This window comes from Passer montanus, unplaced genomic scaffold (genome assembly GCF_014805655.1).
Source record: "Passer montanus isolate IOZ18808 unplaced genomic scaffold, ASM1480565v1 scaffold4, whole genome shotgun sequence".
Lineage (NCBI taxonomy): Eukaryota > Metazoa > Chordata > Aves > Passeriformes > Passeridae > Passer > Passer montanus.
In genome coordinates this window covers 8,198,978-8,211,103 of record NW_024368818.1, presented here as the reverse complement: position 1 = coordinate 8,211,103, position 12,126 = coordinate 8,198,978, and the positions used below count along the sequence as shown (strand labels likewise).

General features: G+C 44.5%; 1 protein-coding gene across 4 annotated transcripts in view; it reads right to left on the bottom strand.

Moving 5' to 3' along the window:
- PDGFD (platelet derived growth factor D) overlaps positions 1-10,885 on the bottom strand; it is a 137,633-nt gene extending 126,748 nt beyond the window's left edge. For all 4 annotated transcript variants that reach the window (XM_039718547.1, XM_039718549.1, XM_039718548.1 and 1 more), the window contains exon 1: positions 10,285-10,885. In XM_039718547.1, the coding sequence (XP_039574481.1) occupies positions 10,285-10,414 (130 nt within the window). In that variant the 5' untranslated portion in view covers positions 10,415-10,885. The remainder of the gene's footprint in view (positions 1-10,284) is intronic.
- Positions 10,886-12,126: the final 1,241 nt, after the last annotated feature.

Here is a 12,126-nt window from a genome sequence, read left to right as displayed (position 1 = left end):
CATGTGAAAACCAAGATATTTGATTTTTATACAGGACATCATACTGTCACTTTGTGTAATTCTTTGTTCCCCAAAACTGGCTATTCATGTGCCCTGTTATTTTACCTCATGTATGGCACATGGCTCTCAGTCTGCAAAAATAGTGGCAGCTCCGAGCAGGAAAGCAGACAGGAGGCAGAACAGCACAGACAGCAAGGCCACAGCATTTTAAGGATGGATGCACCCTGGTAAGGATCTCCAGTCTTTGCCCACATGCCACTGTGGCAGTGGGTGGCACTTCTGCCTCTCCAAGCTGCCAGGGCTCAACACTGACATTGAAACCGAAGGAATTTACATGTAGTGGTATTGCCTGCAGGAAAATATTGTCAAATGCATGTGCACTGCCCAGGAAAGGCTTACTGTGTATGCTGCGACTGGTGAGGAGACTGGGGAAAGAACAAGATCAGCCATATTGATCCACTTCTCATCCTCCTTTGCTTGCCAGTGTGGGAACAACACAGGTACAGGATCAGTCCTCAGATGCACTACCTGTGTACAGTTAAAGTATAGCATGAGGTTCCTCTGTGGTGCAAACAAGTTTATTTCTGGAGTGATGCTTGTTTCTATGTTGTCACATGGCCAAGAGACTTCCTCATTTCTTGAAGTCTGTTGGGAGGCAAGGCTGTATGTATGGAGATCAGACTTTGCCATGCAGGTCCAAGAACAGACTCAAGACACCTTAAGATTACTCAAGGGTTCTGCAAAGATGGGGATGTCACTGCAGCCATTTCTCCGAGGCACCACTCAAGACACTCTGAGTATACTGTAAACAGGGTGTGTGCACTGAACTGACTCTAGTTCAAACGTTCAAACGTTTGCACAGGCTAATTATGTAGCAGCAGACCACACACATACTAGGAGCAGCCAGATCACTACTATATATGATGCTAGAATTTTGTATTTTGCTTAAAAGAAGAGTTTACTTTTCCAGGATCTTATAAATGTCAGGAACTGGTGAGAAATGCATATCATTCAATAAGCTCTCCTAGGTGACAAACAGTAATTCCAAACAAAAATAAAGCCAAGCCTATTCAGGTACAGAACACTTTTCTTCCATTAGGAGGATGAAAAAAACCCAAAGAATCCCTTTCCCCTGCTCACAATTTCAAAGATATCTTACTAGAGGAGCAGTGATACATGCATACCTGGGGTTTTGGGAACCCCAGGTCACACCATATGGCCAGCGAGGAAGCAAACCACCAGCCTCTATGTGAACTGCCAAACATTCAGAAACCTAACAAATCAATGTGAATGTGGCTAATGGAGAAAGGGAACAGGCTTACAATCTGATCTACAAAGGGAAACAGTGCCGTAACTTTGGGGCTTTCTATCAATTTCAAAGCAGAAAATTCCCTGTAGGCTTCTACAAGGAGGTCTTAAACCCTTTTACTGACATCTGGATGTGTGAGTGAAATCACTCCTATCAGTGACTATCCCTGCTGTGGAATCATTATTAAGAAGCTGTGTTGGTCCATCTCCACAAAGAATGCCAAGGCATTATCACCACCTACTTGCTGTTCTCACTCAGCATTACTGCTACTGGTTTGCTAAGGCAAAGGATTTATCTTTCTAGAAAACTGGCTGAAAAATTAAGGGCAGAACAGTACATAAAGGGTTTCTAGATCCCACAGTACATCCAGTGATCAACATTCTGTGTATCTATTTTAATTCCTTCTCTCTAGCCAGTCTGGGTCTCTGCTTCATCCTCAATCCACTTTTTCTGTGAGTCACATCAGATTAGAAATGCATTCAACTATGAGAAAAATCTTTTGCAACTGATCCAAAAAGAAACAATAACAGAAACCCCCGCATATTACATTTGGAGCCTCTTTAAAAAACAAACAGAAACAATGCAAGACACTGAAAAATATCGACAGGTTTCCTTATGGTCTTGTTTAGAAATGTACTGCAGCTGAAGTCACTTGTAGGATATCCTGTGGGTGACACGTAAAGTAGGAGAAAAAGAAACTGGACATTTGAATACAAGGCTTTGTTCTGTATTTTTGCTACACAATCTGTAACTACATCAGTTACTCCTCCATCTCTATCAGTGTAAAGGATTTGTTTGGTTTGTCTCAGTGCATGGACACTTAACCAAACATCATAACTTTGAGTACTATATACAAGCCCCTCACTACAAGAAAGAAAGTGAGGTGCTGAGGCACATCCAAAGAGAAACAAAGCTCAGGAAGGGTCTGGAGCACAAGTCTGATGAGAACTGGCCAAGGGAACTGGGGATGTTCAGCCTGGAGAAGAGGAAGTTCAGGAGGACCTTATCACTCTCTACCACGCCCTGAAAGAAGGGTGTAGCCACTCAATCTTAGGGTCTTTTTCAAATAAAATATTTCTGTAAGTCTTTGATTGTATTACAAACTTATCACTGAATTCCTACATTTTATTTTATCCTGTATTAATTCATGTGAACTGTGTGCAAGGCCCTGCCACGAGAAGTGCTGACGGAAGTTTTGTCATTGATTTTAGTGCAACAAAAGTCAAGATGGCTATTTTTAAAGTTGTTCATGGACCTACTGCTTCATTAATAGTTTTACAGAGTCTCAACATCATCAAGTCCCACAGCACAGCAGGGTTAAAATACACTGGCATGAAGTTTGAACAGAAGGTAAGTGTGTCCTCCTGCACCATCTCCAAATATGCAGAGCTCTAATTAACAAAACAGAAACATGGGATGTTGGCCTTCAGAGTGTGGGATACAGATCAAAAAGGAAACAAGAAACTGAAGATTACTTAAGTTCAATAGGAAGCTCAAGATCATGGAGGATTTATTCACTACCAAAAATATTAGAGCCAAACCCAAACTCCCAAGAGAAAGTATCTCCAGTTTCACACTAAACAGGACACTTCCTTAACTTTGTAAACAGGAGATTGATTTGAAACTAACTGCCAAACAACTCTAGGCAACCCAGTATTTCAGCCAAGAAAACCTCGCCAGAAGCAGTGCTATAAGTGCTCTCTTTTATCCAAAATGTAGTATAATGTAATCAACCTCATAAATACAGTATCAGAATTTTGGAGGCAGTTCTTGAATATAGCTTGAAACAACTGACTAAAAGATTACTACTAAATTTCCCTGCATTAGTAGGCAAAGTCATACTACAGAGAATGCCAACACAGAGCCTTCATGGTATTTCTTAGGACTCTTTTAGTATCCTGATGTCAAATACCTGCAGGTGCACAAAAGCCAGAGCAAGCCAGGAAGCCCTTCTTTGGAGCTGGGATCATGATAAAAACTTTTAAGAATTAAAATCATTGAGCTGGACTCAATGATCATTCTCAGTCCATTCCAACTAAACGTATTTTGTGATTCTGTGATAGGTGAATATCTATTTTGTGACATTTGACAATATTCTAAAGATTAAAAAATTATTTAATCTGCAAATGCATGTACAAAAGACTCATGCCTATGACATATACTTTTATATTCTGATAGACTAAATACAACTGACAAAAACATAGCAACAACACCTGTAGAAAAGCCAAAGTTATGCATGCCTTCTTTGCCTTAGACTTTGATAGTAAGACTAGTTTGCTTTGGGTATCCAGCCTCCTGTGCTGGAAGAGAGGGACAAGGAGCAGAATGAAGCCTCCACAATCCAAAAGGAAATGGTCAGTGACCTGCTACACCACTTAGACATTAGTCTATAGGGACAGATGGAATCCACCCAAGGGTCTTGAGAACTGGCAGAAGTACTCACCAAACCACATTCCACCATTTACCAACAGTCCTAGCAAATCTGGAAGGTCCAGTTAACTAGAGGTCAGCAAATATGGCACCAAAGCACAAGAACGGCCAGAAGGAGGATACAGCGAAATACCAGCCTGTCAGCCTGACCTCAGTGCAGGGGAAAGTCATAGCACACCTTGCCAACAAGAGTGTCATCATGCAGAACATGCATGACAACCAGGGGATCAAGCCCAGTCAGCATGGCTCTAGCAAAGGCAGGTCTGATTGACCAACCTGATCTCCTTCTGTGACCAGAAGAAGGTCTGGTGATCCTCTCAATGGATGAGGGAAAGGCTGTGGCTATTGCCTGCCTGGACTTTATGTACTGGGCTTACCTTGACTGGACACCAAGTGCCCATCAAGCCTCTCTATCACTCCCCTTCTCAGTGGGACAAGAGAGAGAAAGTAAGATGGAAAACAAATTGTACCTTGATGTAAGGCATTTCACTAAACCAAAAAACAAAAAAAGGCAAAAATTTGGTGTGTATAAACAAAGAGAAAAAAAGTTTATTCTCTACTTTCCATCAGGGAGTGATATCCAGCCACTTACCAAAGTTGCAGCACATGTAGTGATTGCTCCAGAAGGCAAATACTGTAAAATAACAAATATCCCCCATTCCTCCTCCTTCCTTTAGCTTTTATATTTGAGCTGATGTCATACGGTATAGAATACCCCTTTGGTTAATTTGGGCCCGGTTGTCCCCCATCCCAGGACCTTTCCCACTCCCAGCCACTTGAGAGGCGCAGAATGTGAGAGAGACAGCCCTGATGCTGTGCCAGCACTGCTGTGTCATCCACACCTTCCTACCTACCAAAGTAGACCACAGTACTAAGGGCTGATGTGGGGAAAATTAACTCCATCTCAGCCAGTGCCATGACACTTTAGTAAAGCTTCTGACACCATATCTCACAGAATTATCCTGCAGAAATGGCTAGGAGAGGTGCATTATTTCCTGTATAGAAGACTGCCCTAATGTCAAAGCCCAGAGAGTGGTGCTGAATGGAGTTACAAGCTCGGTATTGGGGCCAGTCCTGTTCAATATCTTTGTCAATGATAAAGATGGATGAGTGAGTGCACCCTCAGCAAGTCTGCAGATAAAAGCAAGTTGGGCAAGAGTGTTGGTTTGCTGCAGGGTAGGAAGGCTCTGCAGAGGGATCTGGACAGGCCAGATCAATGGCCCAAGGCCAATTGTATGAGTGCTCAGTAAACAGCTGGGCTTGATGATCTTGGAGGTCTTTGTGACCTAAACAATTCTCTGATTCCTAATTTTGCAAATATCTGGTACATTTGATTCATAAAAAATATATAGTTATTTTTACTCACCTCATTTACATAAAAGCTATTTGAGCTTTCTTACTACACTGTCCTGTATGACTTGAACCCCTTGACTTTAGCAGAATTATGAAGATAGTCAAAGTTAAGTACATGATGAATATTACTGCAGTAATGATTCTTAGTGAATTTTCTTTTTATGCCTATTTCTAGATGTTTTATGAAACACAACATCTCTGTGGCACAACAGTGGAAAAGAACTCCTAACGTTATTTTAGATTTTCCACACTGTTCAGTTTCCACAAATCAAAGCAATACAACTGAGTTTTCTCTTCCAGCCTTTTAAGAAGTAGCTGGCCTAATTCAGCTTCATAGTAATACTTAAAAAAGCCAGAATGAAAACCAAGAAGTTTCAAGAGTCTGAAGAATTTATAGTGACTTTTACTATGATATACATCTGCCTGATAAAACATATTTCAAGTTCCTTTAGAGAATTCCTCTGTGCTCCTTGCTGCTGAGTCAGGGTTGGAATTTTCATGCAATATGCTTTAATATTTCAGTCCAAACTGTTAATTATACAGATATGAGATATCATCAATGTCAGATAATTGTAGACCAAAGTGCATTACTGCAGGGAAATTAGTAAGCCTTTTTTTTTTAACTGATGAAGTCTGAAATACATATTTCTATACAAAATCTAGAAAACGAGGAAATAAAGCCTGTAAAAACCAATTTATTTTGGCCATTTTATAGTTGACACAATTTTATGTCACCAGAGTCCTCTAAAAAAATGTATACAAGCCTATTACAAAATAACTCAGTAAGTGCATTCTAAAAGTGATGTTCTATACCACTAGTGATACCAGAGACATTTCATAGAATCATGGAAACATAAAATCACAGTCATGGAATGGTTTGGGTTGAAAGGAACCTCGAGGGTTATGTAGTTCCAATCCCCCTGCCATAAGCAGGGACACTTTGCACTAGACCAGCCTGATGAAACCCCTTGAACAGACCTCTCTGGGCAACCAGTGCCAGGGCCCCACCACATCCACAGTAAAGAATTCCTCCTAATACCATAAAATCATAAGATAGCTTGGGTTGGAAGGGACCTTAAAGAACCTAATCTAAACCTATCCTCTTTAAAAAAAAACAACCAAAAACAGAAAACAACACATTTTTCTCCCCAAAACAGGCACTTAACATTTGTTTGGTGAGAGAATACCACCCAAATCACCATATACTTTTCCCTGAGATTAGGCATCAGCCAATACAGGGAAGAAGAGGGTAGAGTTAATGGCATACAGCCATTTGGACCAGGCCTTGAAGAGCTAAAAGCTGTTGGCAGTTCTCCAGAATTATAAGGTACAGTTTTTTTTCCTTGTATTTTGGTGGTGCACAAGCAAAGCAAAGTTTGAAAATTCCAGGTTTTTTTGGATTCATAATGAAAACCACAAGAGAGTGAAATCTTATCAATAGTCATCTGATGTTATGGTTTCAAATCCACATCAGAAGACACTGATTCCATGGCTTTCAGCTGTTTACATACTGAAATGACCTGACACTATGCTGTCTGTTCTGCTCTGGTTTTTCTTTGAACTCTGGAGTTTGAAGTTTAAAGTATGTATGGTGATGCTTAGTCTGAAGATACAGCCAAGGCATACTTCCCTATACTAGGCAGATGTTTGTTCAATAACTGATAAGGAAAAGTATGTGATGTTTCAGTTAGACATTATATAGTAAATAATATTATTTAGCACTTTTAATCTTCTACTTTTCATCTCTAAGTACACATAAACAACCAAAATAGAAGAAAAATAAATATCATACATCTTGTAATTAGGCAGTACTACCTGCATACTGCAAACTGGGAAACTGAGTCAAAATAGAACAATGGAAGCATCTGGAAGACTTCTGTGTTATTCTGATGAACTTCAAAGTACTTAACTTAATAGCATTAATAAACACTCTAAGTGAATACCAGTACTTGTGCTATAAATGTTGCTGGCACCTCCAGGACACTTTAAAAAATTGATTAGTGCTACACTGGACTGCTGAGTCATCAATGACCGTCCTTCAACTAGGACAAGAGGATGTCTTGTAAGCAAGTTATTTATATTCTTAATATCTTCAGCAGAAAGTACAGTCTGGTTAGGTTTGGTAATCATTAAATAGCAATTTTTGTATGAGCTGCCCTCCTCCATAGATTTCTTATCAGATCAACTTCAGTCTTGAGTAAGAGCAATTACAAATAGGCCAACTTCTTTTAGTCTGAAAGAAGAAAGACAATACTGAATCATGCACACTGCAAAGGTTTATTTTAGCCAGAAGCAAGACCAAGCCTCTATATTAAACTCTGTGTATGCAGTACACGAGGTTATCCTGCTTGGAACTGGAACTCAAAGGGTTACTTTTTTTTTTTAAAATAAAATGTGCAGGTGGTCTTGAACTTACCAAGTTTTGGGGTTTTTTTGAAGCTGAATAGGCCTTTTTTCCTCTTCTCTTTTAATTTCAAAACCTAATAATCATGATAATCAACCCAGAACATAATATTAAACTACTTTTTATCTTTGCTATGTTTTGAGAGAGTGTTGTAACACATTTACCCCAATGTACTGCATGCTCTCAGATCCCATTCTGTATTGTCATATCTGCAAATATTTACAAAGCAAAAAATACTGTCTGACTCAGCAACACAACTCACATGTCTTTCATGCTGTTCCATATAATTGCCTCAGACCAAAACAACACAAAAACACTGCGAATTACAAAAGACAGAAATACTATTAGTGGCCTACAGCCAACTGTGGTCTAAGCATTTGCTTGTGAGTCTATCACATGCATGCAACATTTGGAATCCTGCTCAAAACCTTTGGCTGTACAAATATAGACCCTCAGTCAAGGAACTCAAGCAACAGTTTCATTTGAGTAAAATCAGGGAGATCAGCAGCTGACCAGCTTTAAATGTTGAAACCCCACACCAGAACACACCATCCTTTGCAGAGAAAAAGCAACAGGATTCCCAAGCACAGGGAGAGAGCAAGGCTGCAGCATGCTAGAGGTCTGCCGGTAGTCTCCATCAAAGCCTGTGACCTCTTCAGTACATTCGTAACATGCAGAAATGTCTGACTTTACCATAGGCACATTCACTGTAGGCTGCAAGGCACATGTCCCATCAAAGATGAAAGGCAGGATGTAATTACACCTAGATCTGCCACCTTCCAACAGCCCCAGTATTAGTCCACCTGGTACCCACAAAGATCAACCACTACAAGTTGCCTCAGGTAATTTTGAAGGTGGAAAGCTTAATCAAAGTGTTAAATTATCACAACTAGGAAGACAGCAATTAAGAAATCATTTCAGAGGCTTGTTCTCTTCATCAGTCCAAGAATCAATTTCACCACAGGAAGTCTTCTGAGGAGTAAAACACCCATCATAATTCCATTAATAAAAAAACTTTATTAGGGGTTAATGATTACTTCATTGTCTTTACAGAGATGATGAGAGTAGCACACATTTTGATGCTCTAAGTATGTAAATTTTCAATGAAAAAGCTTGTTTGAAGTCTGAGCTGGATGGAAGCTTGCTTAGCCTTATTCAGAGATCGTCTCAGTTCTTCTATGAAGATGGCAGGCTAACAAGCCATGAAGCTTAATAAAACACAGAGAAATTTTAAAGAATGAAATAGAAACAACAAAGATGTACTTTTATTGCAAACACATACTTTTTTTTTCTTTAATGAGATTAAATATGACTTCTGAATCAGAAAGAACTGCAATTCTGTCCTGCTTCCTGACTCAACATTTCCACTATAAGAAAAAATCTTCCACCTTCTCTAAGTCCTCTTTCAGTGACTAGGAAAGGCATAAAAAATATTATTAAGCTCAATATGGCTCCAAACTTTAAACAAAAACATCTTCCTAAATCAACTGTATACCCATTACATGCATTGTATACATGCTGGAAAATAAACACTGGCAAATACAGTCTTGGAAATGGCTCAAGGGCCTGGGTTTTTGAAAAGGGTTTATACAATATACAACTGCTGTCAACTGGATGATGTTAACTTGAAGACTGATGTTAACTCTGTTCATCTGCAAGGAGAACATCCTGCATTTCGTCGTCTAAGAAGGTACACGGCAACGTGCAAAAGCAAGCTCTCCCACGTGAGGCTGGAACAATCCAGGCTGCTCCCTGGCCAAAGGCCCATCAGTCTTCCCAAACTTAAAGTCGTAGATTCTAGAGGTGAATTTCAGCAGCACTATCTCCATGCAGTCTCCCATTCACTGCCCGTGGGGCCATGGCACACGACCACGTTCACTGGAGGCACCTGTATCCCGCACTGCTGCGCTGCGGACCCTGGGCAGCACCTCCGCTGTCCAGGACACCCTCAGCTCCCGGAGGGAACCGCACCGGAGCTAAGGGCTGAGAACACCCTTAGCGGTGTCCGAGAGCCTGTTGCCGCCCTGATGGGTGCGCAGCATCCCCGGCCATCACAAGGGACGAGGCCAGTGCCCAGCCGATCCAGGGGAGTACCAAGCCCTGGGCTCAGACCCTGCGCTCGAGGAAGTCCCCTAACCCGGCGAGCAGCAGGCCGACAGCCCTTCGACAGGACTCGAAGGCGGCGAGGCTGTGCCAGGGCCGGGAGACGATCCCACTCCCGGCCAAGGTGCCCTGTGGCGACGGCAGCGCCCCCGACACGCCGCCCATGAGAGCCCCCGCAGCGGCGGCCGTGCGGCCGGAGACGCCACGAAGCCGCCGCTCGCCCCGCTCTGCCCCGCCGCCGGCACATCACAGGCACACGGGGGACACGGGCCCGGGGGTGCCGAGGCCCGCCTGGGCAGCCGGGACCGAGCACTCCGCCTTGTCAGGGGCGAGGTGCTCCCCGAAGCCCAGACGGGACGCTGGGGGTACCTCCCTGAAGTTTCCCCGAGAAGTTTGGGACGGCCCGGAGGTGCAGCCGCCGCGCAGAGTCGCCCCCTCAGCCCACACCTCCCTCCTGCCACCGGGCCACACGCTCCCGGACCGGCCGCCGGGACCGGACCCCGGAGACCGACCCCACGACCTGGCTGAGCCCCCCGGGACGGGACCCCACCCGGACCGACCCCAGTCGCCCTCTGGGCACGCGGCCCTCGCTCCCGGGACAGGAGAGCGGCAGCCCCGGGGTGCGCTTAAGGGCTACCCCCGCACAAGCAGCCCTTGGGAATAAATAAAGCAGCAGGACACCTACCATCTCGCCTGATGTTGGAAGCCCGCAGGGCTTTTATAGATCCGCTCTGGGCAGGGGCGGTGGTGCCCTGACGGCTGCAGAAGTTCGCACAGACGACGGCGTAGAGCAGGAGGAGGATGAGCAGTTGCATTGGGACCAGCTGCGAGCGGGACCGTGTCTCCGCGAAGAAACGGGCTCTCCTCTCCCGCCGAGGGTGCTTCCCTCGCTCGTGTTCTCTTCCCCCCTTACCGGACTTTTTGGTTCTTGCGAGTTGCTTGTGTGTTTGGGGCAGTTGTAGGCGGGGGGCAAAAAAGGCACAATCCCCGCAAAAAAAAAAAAAAAAAAAAAAAAAGCGCAAAACCCCAGAGCACGCGAAGCAGCGGTTACCGCCGCCGCGCTACTCTCCGAGCTGCCTCAAAACTTCCTGCATGCTGAACTCTCGGCTGCCCTTCTGGGCCGGCCAAACTCGGCAGAGGTGCGGAGCGCCCGGGCCGGGACCGCCGCCCGCTCCCCTCGTCCAGCACGGCCGTGCCCCAGGAGCAGGCGGGGGCTGCCGCAGCCGCGCTCCCCCGCGGCCGCCGCCGGGCTGCACCGCGCCTCGCACCGCCCCCGCCCGCCGAGGGAGCCGCCGCCGGGGTCTGCAGCGCCGGGGGAGGAAAGGGGGCCCGGGGGAAGGGGGCGGGAGCGGTGCCCAGGCCCTCCCCGAGCTACCGGCCGCGCCGTCTCCACTCCGGGCAGAAAGTGGCAGGAGGGACGGTGCGAGGAGGGGGCTGTCCCCGGTGCGGTGCGGAGTGGACGCCGGGCTCACGGCGAGTGGATGGGACGGGATTCGTGTGCCAAGGGCTCTCCGCCTGCACAGGGGCTACGCACCCGGCGGTCCCGTCACCCTCGGGCTCGAGGTGGCCACGTAAAATTCATCGCTGGGCCGAATGCCTCAAATCTCCGAGCTGTGCCAGGGCGGGTGAGAAGACTTAGTGGGACAACTGGCGAATAATCCGCAGTTGTCCCTGGGAGAAATATATGGGCTTCTCCTGTCATGCCAAGCACTGTGCAAAGCTTTTCATAAAAAGTTAGTTCTTATTAATTTAGAGCCTCATTAAATTGGTCTGGTTTTAAAAGATTGTATTACTGCCTGGAAGAGTTTAGGTCTAAACCAAAGGTATGTGAGGGTTGTAATCAGATTGCTAGTTTAAAATTCTTTTTCTTTCCATTAGTTGCAATGAAAATAATCAAAAGAAAGTTAAAAAAAAACAAAAGGGAAAAAAAAACCCCAAAACGCTTAGGTTTTAACAGTTCTCTAGTAAATTTTTCCCTACTCAGTTTATTTCTTATAATTTATGCAGTCTTAGCCAGTCTAACAAACTGTTACATGCTGCCAGGTCTTTAACAACATGAAACATACGTCATTAGCAGAAGAATGTCAATATGGTGCTGTATCAGGAGTCTTGGATGAGTCCTGCTACACTGTGAGTTCTGCCTCTGGCTGTGTGAAGCATTTTCTCCAAGAGCATGCTAGGATGACAATGGGACTGAAACATCTTGTATGTCTTAGGAAACCAGTAGGGTGCAATTCTGTTATGCATAATTCATGCTCCTTTATCCCTTTCATGTTCCCCAAAACTGACAGCGAACCTAATCCTGCTCCCATGTGGTAGATAATGGAAAGGCTCCAACAGTGCTTCATTTGTGAGCAGATGTGACTATATTTTAGGTGCCCATTTCAGGGGGGGAGATGGGTGAAGAGAGGGAAGGTGGCCAATTCAATCATCCTAATAGAAACAGAATGTCAAATAGAGGACACAGAATGAATGAGTATGGGGGATCTTGGGAGATGTTCTCTTTTCAGCCAGTCAATGTGTCTGC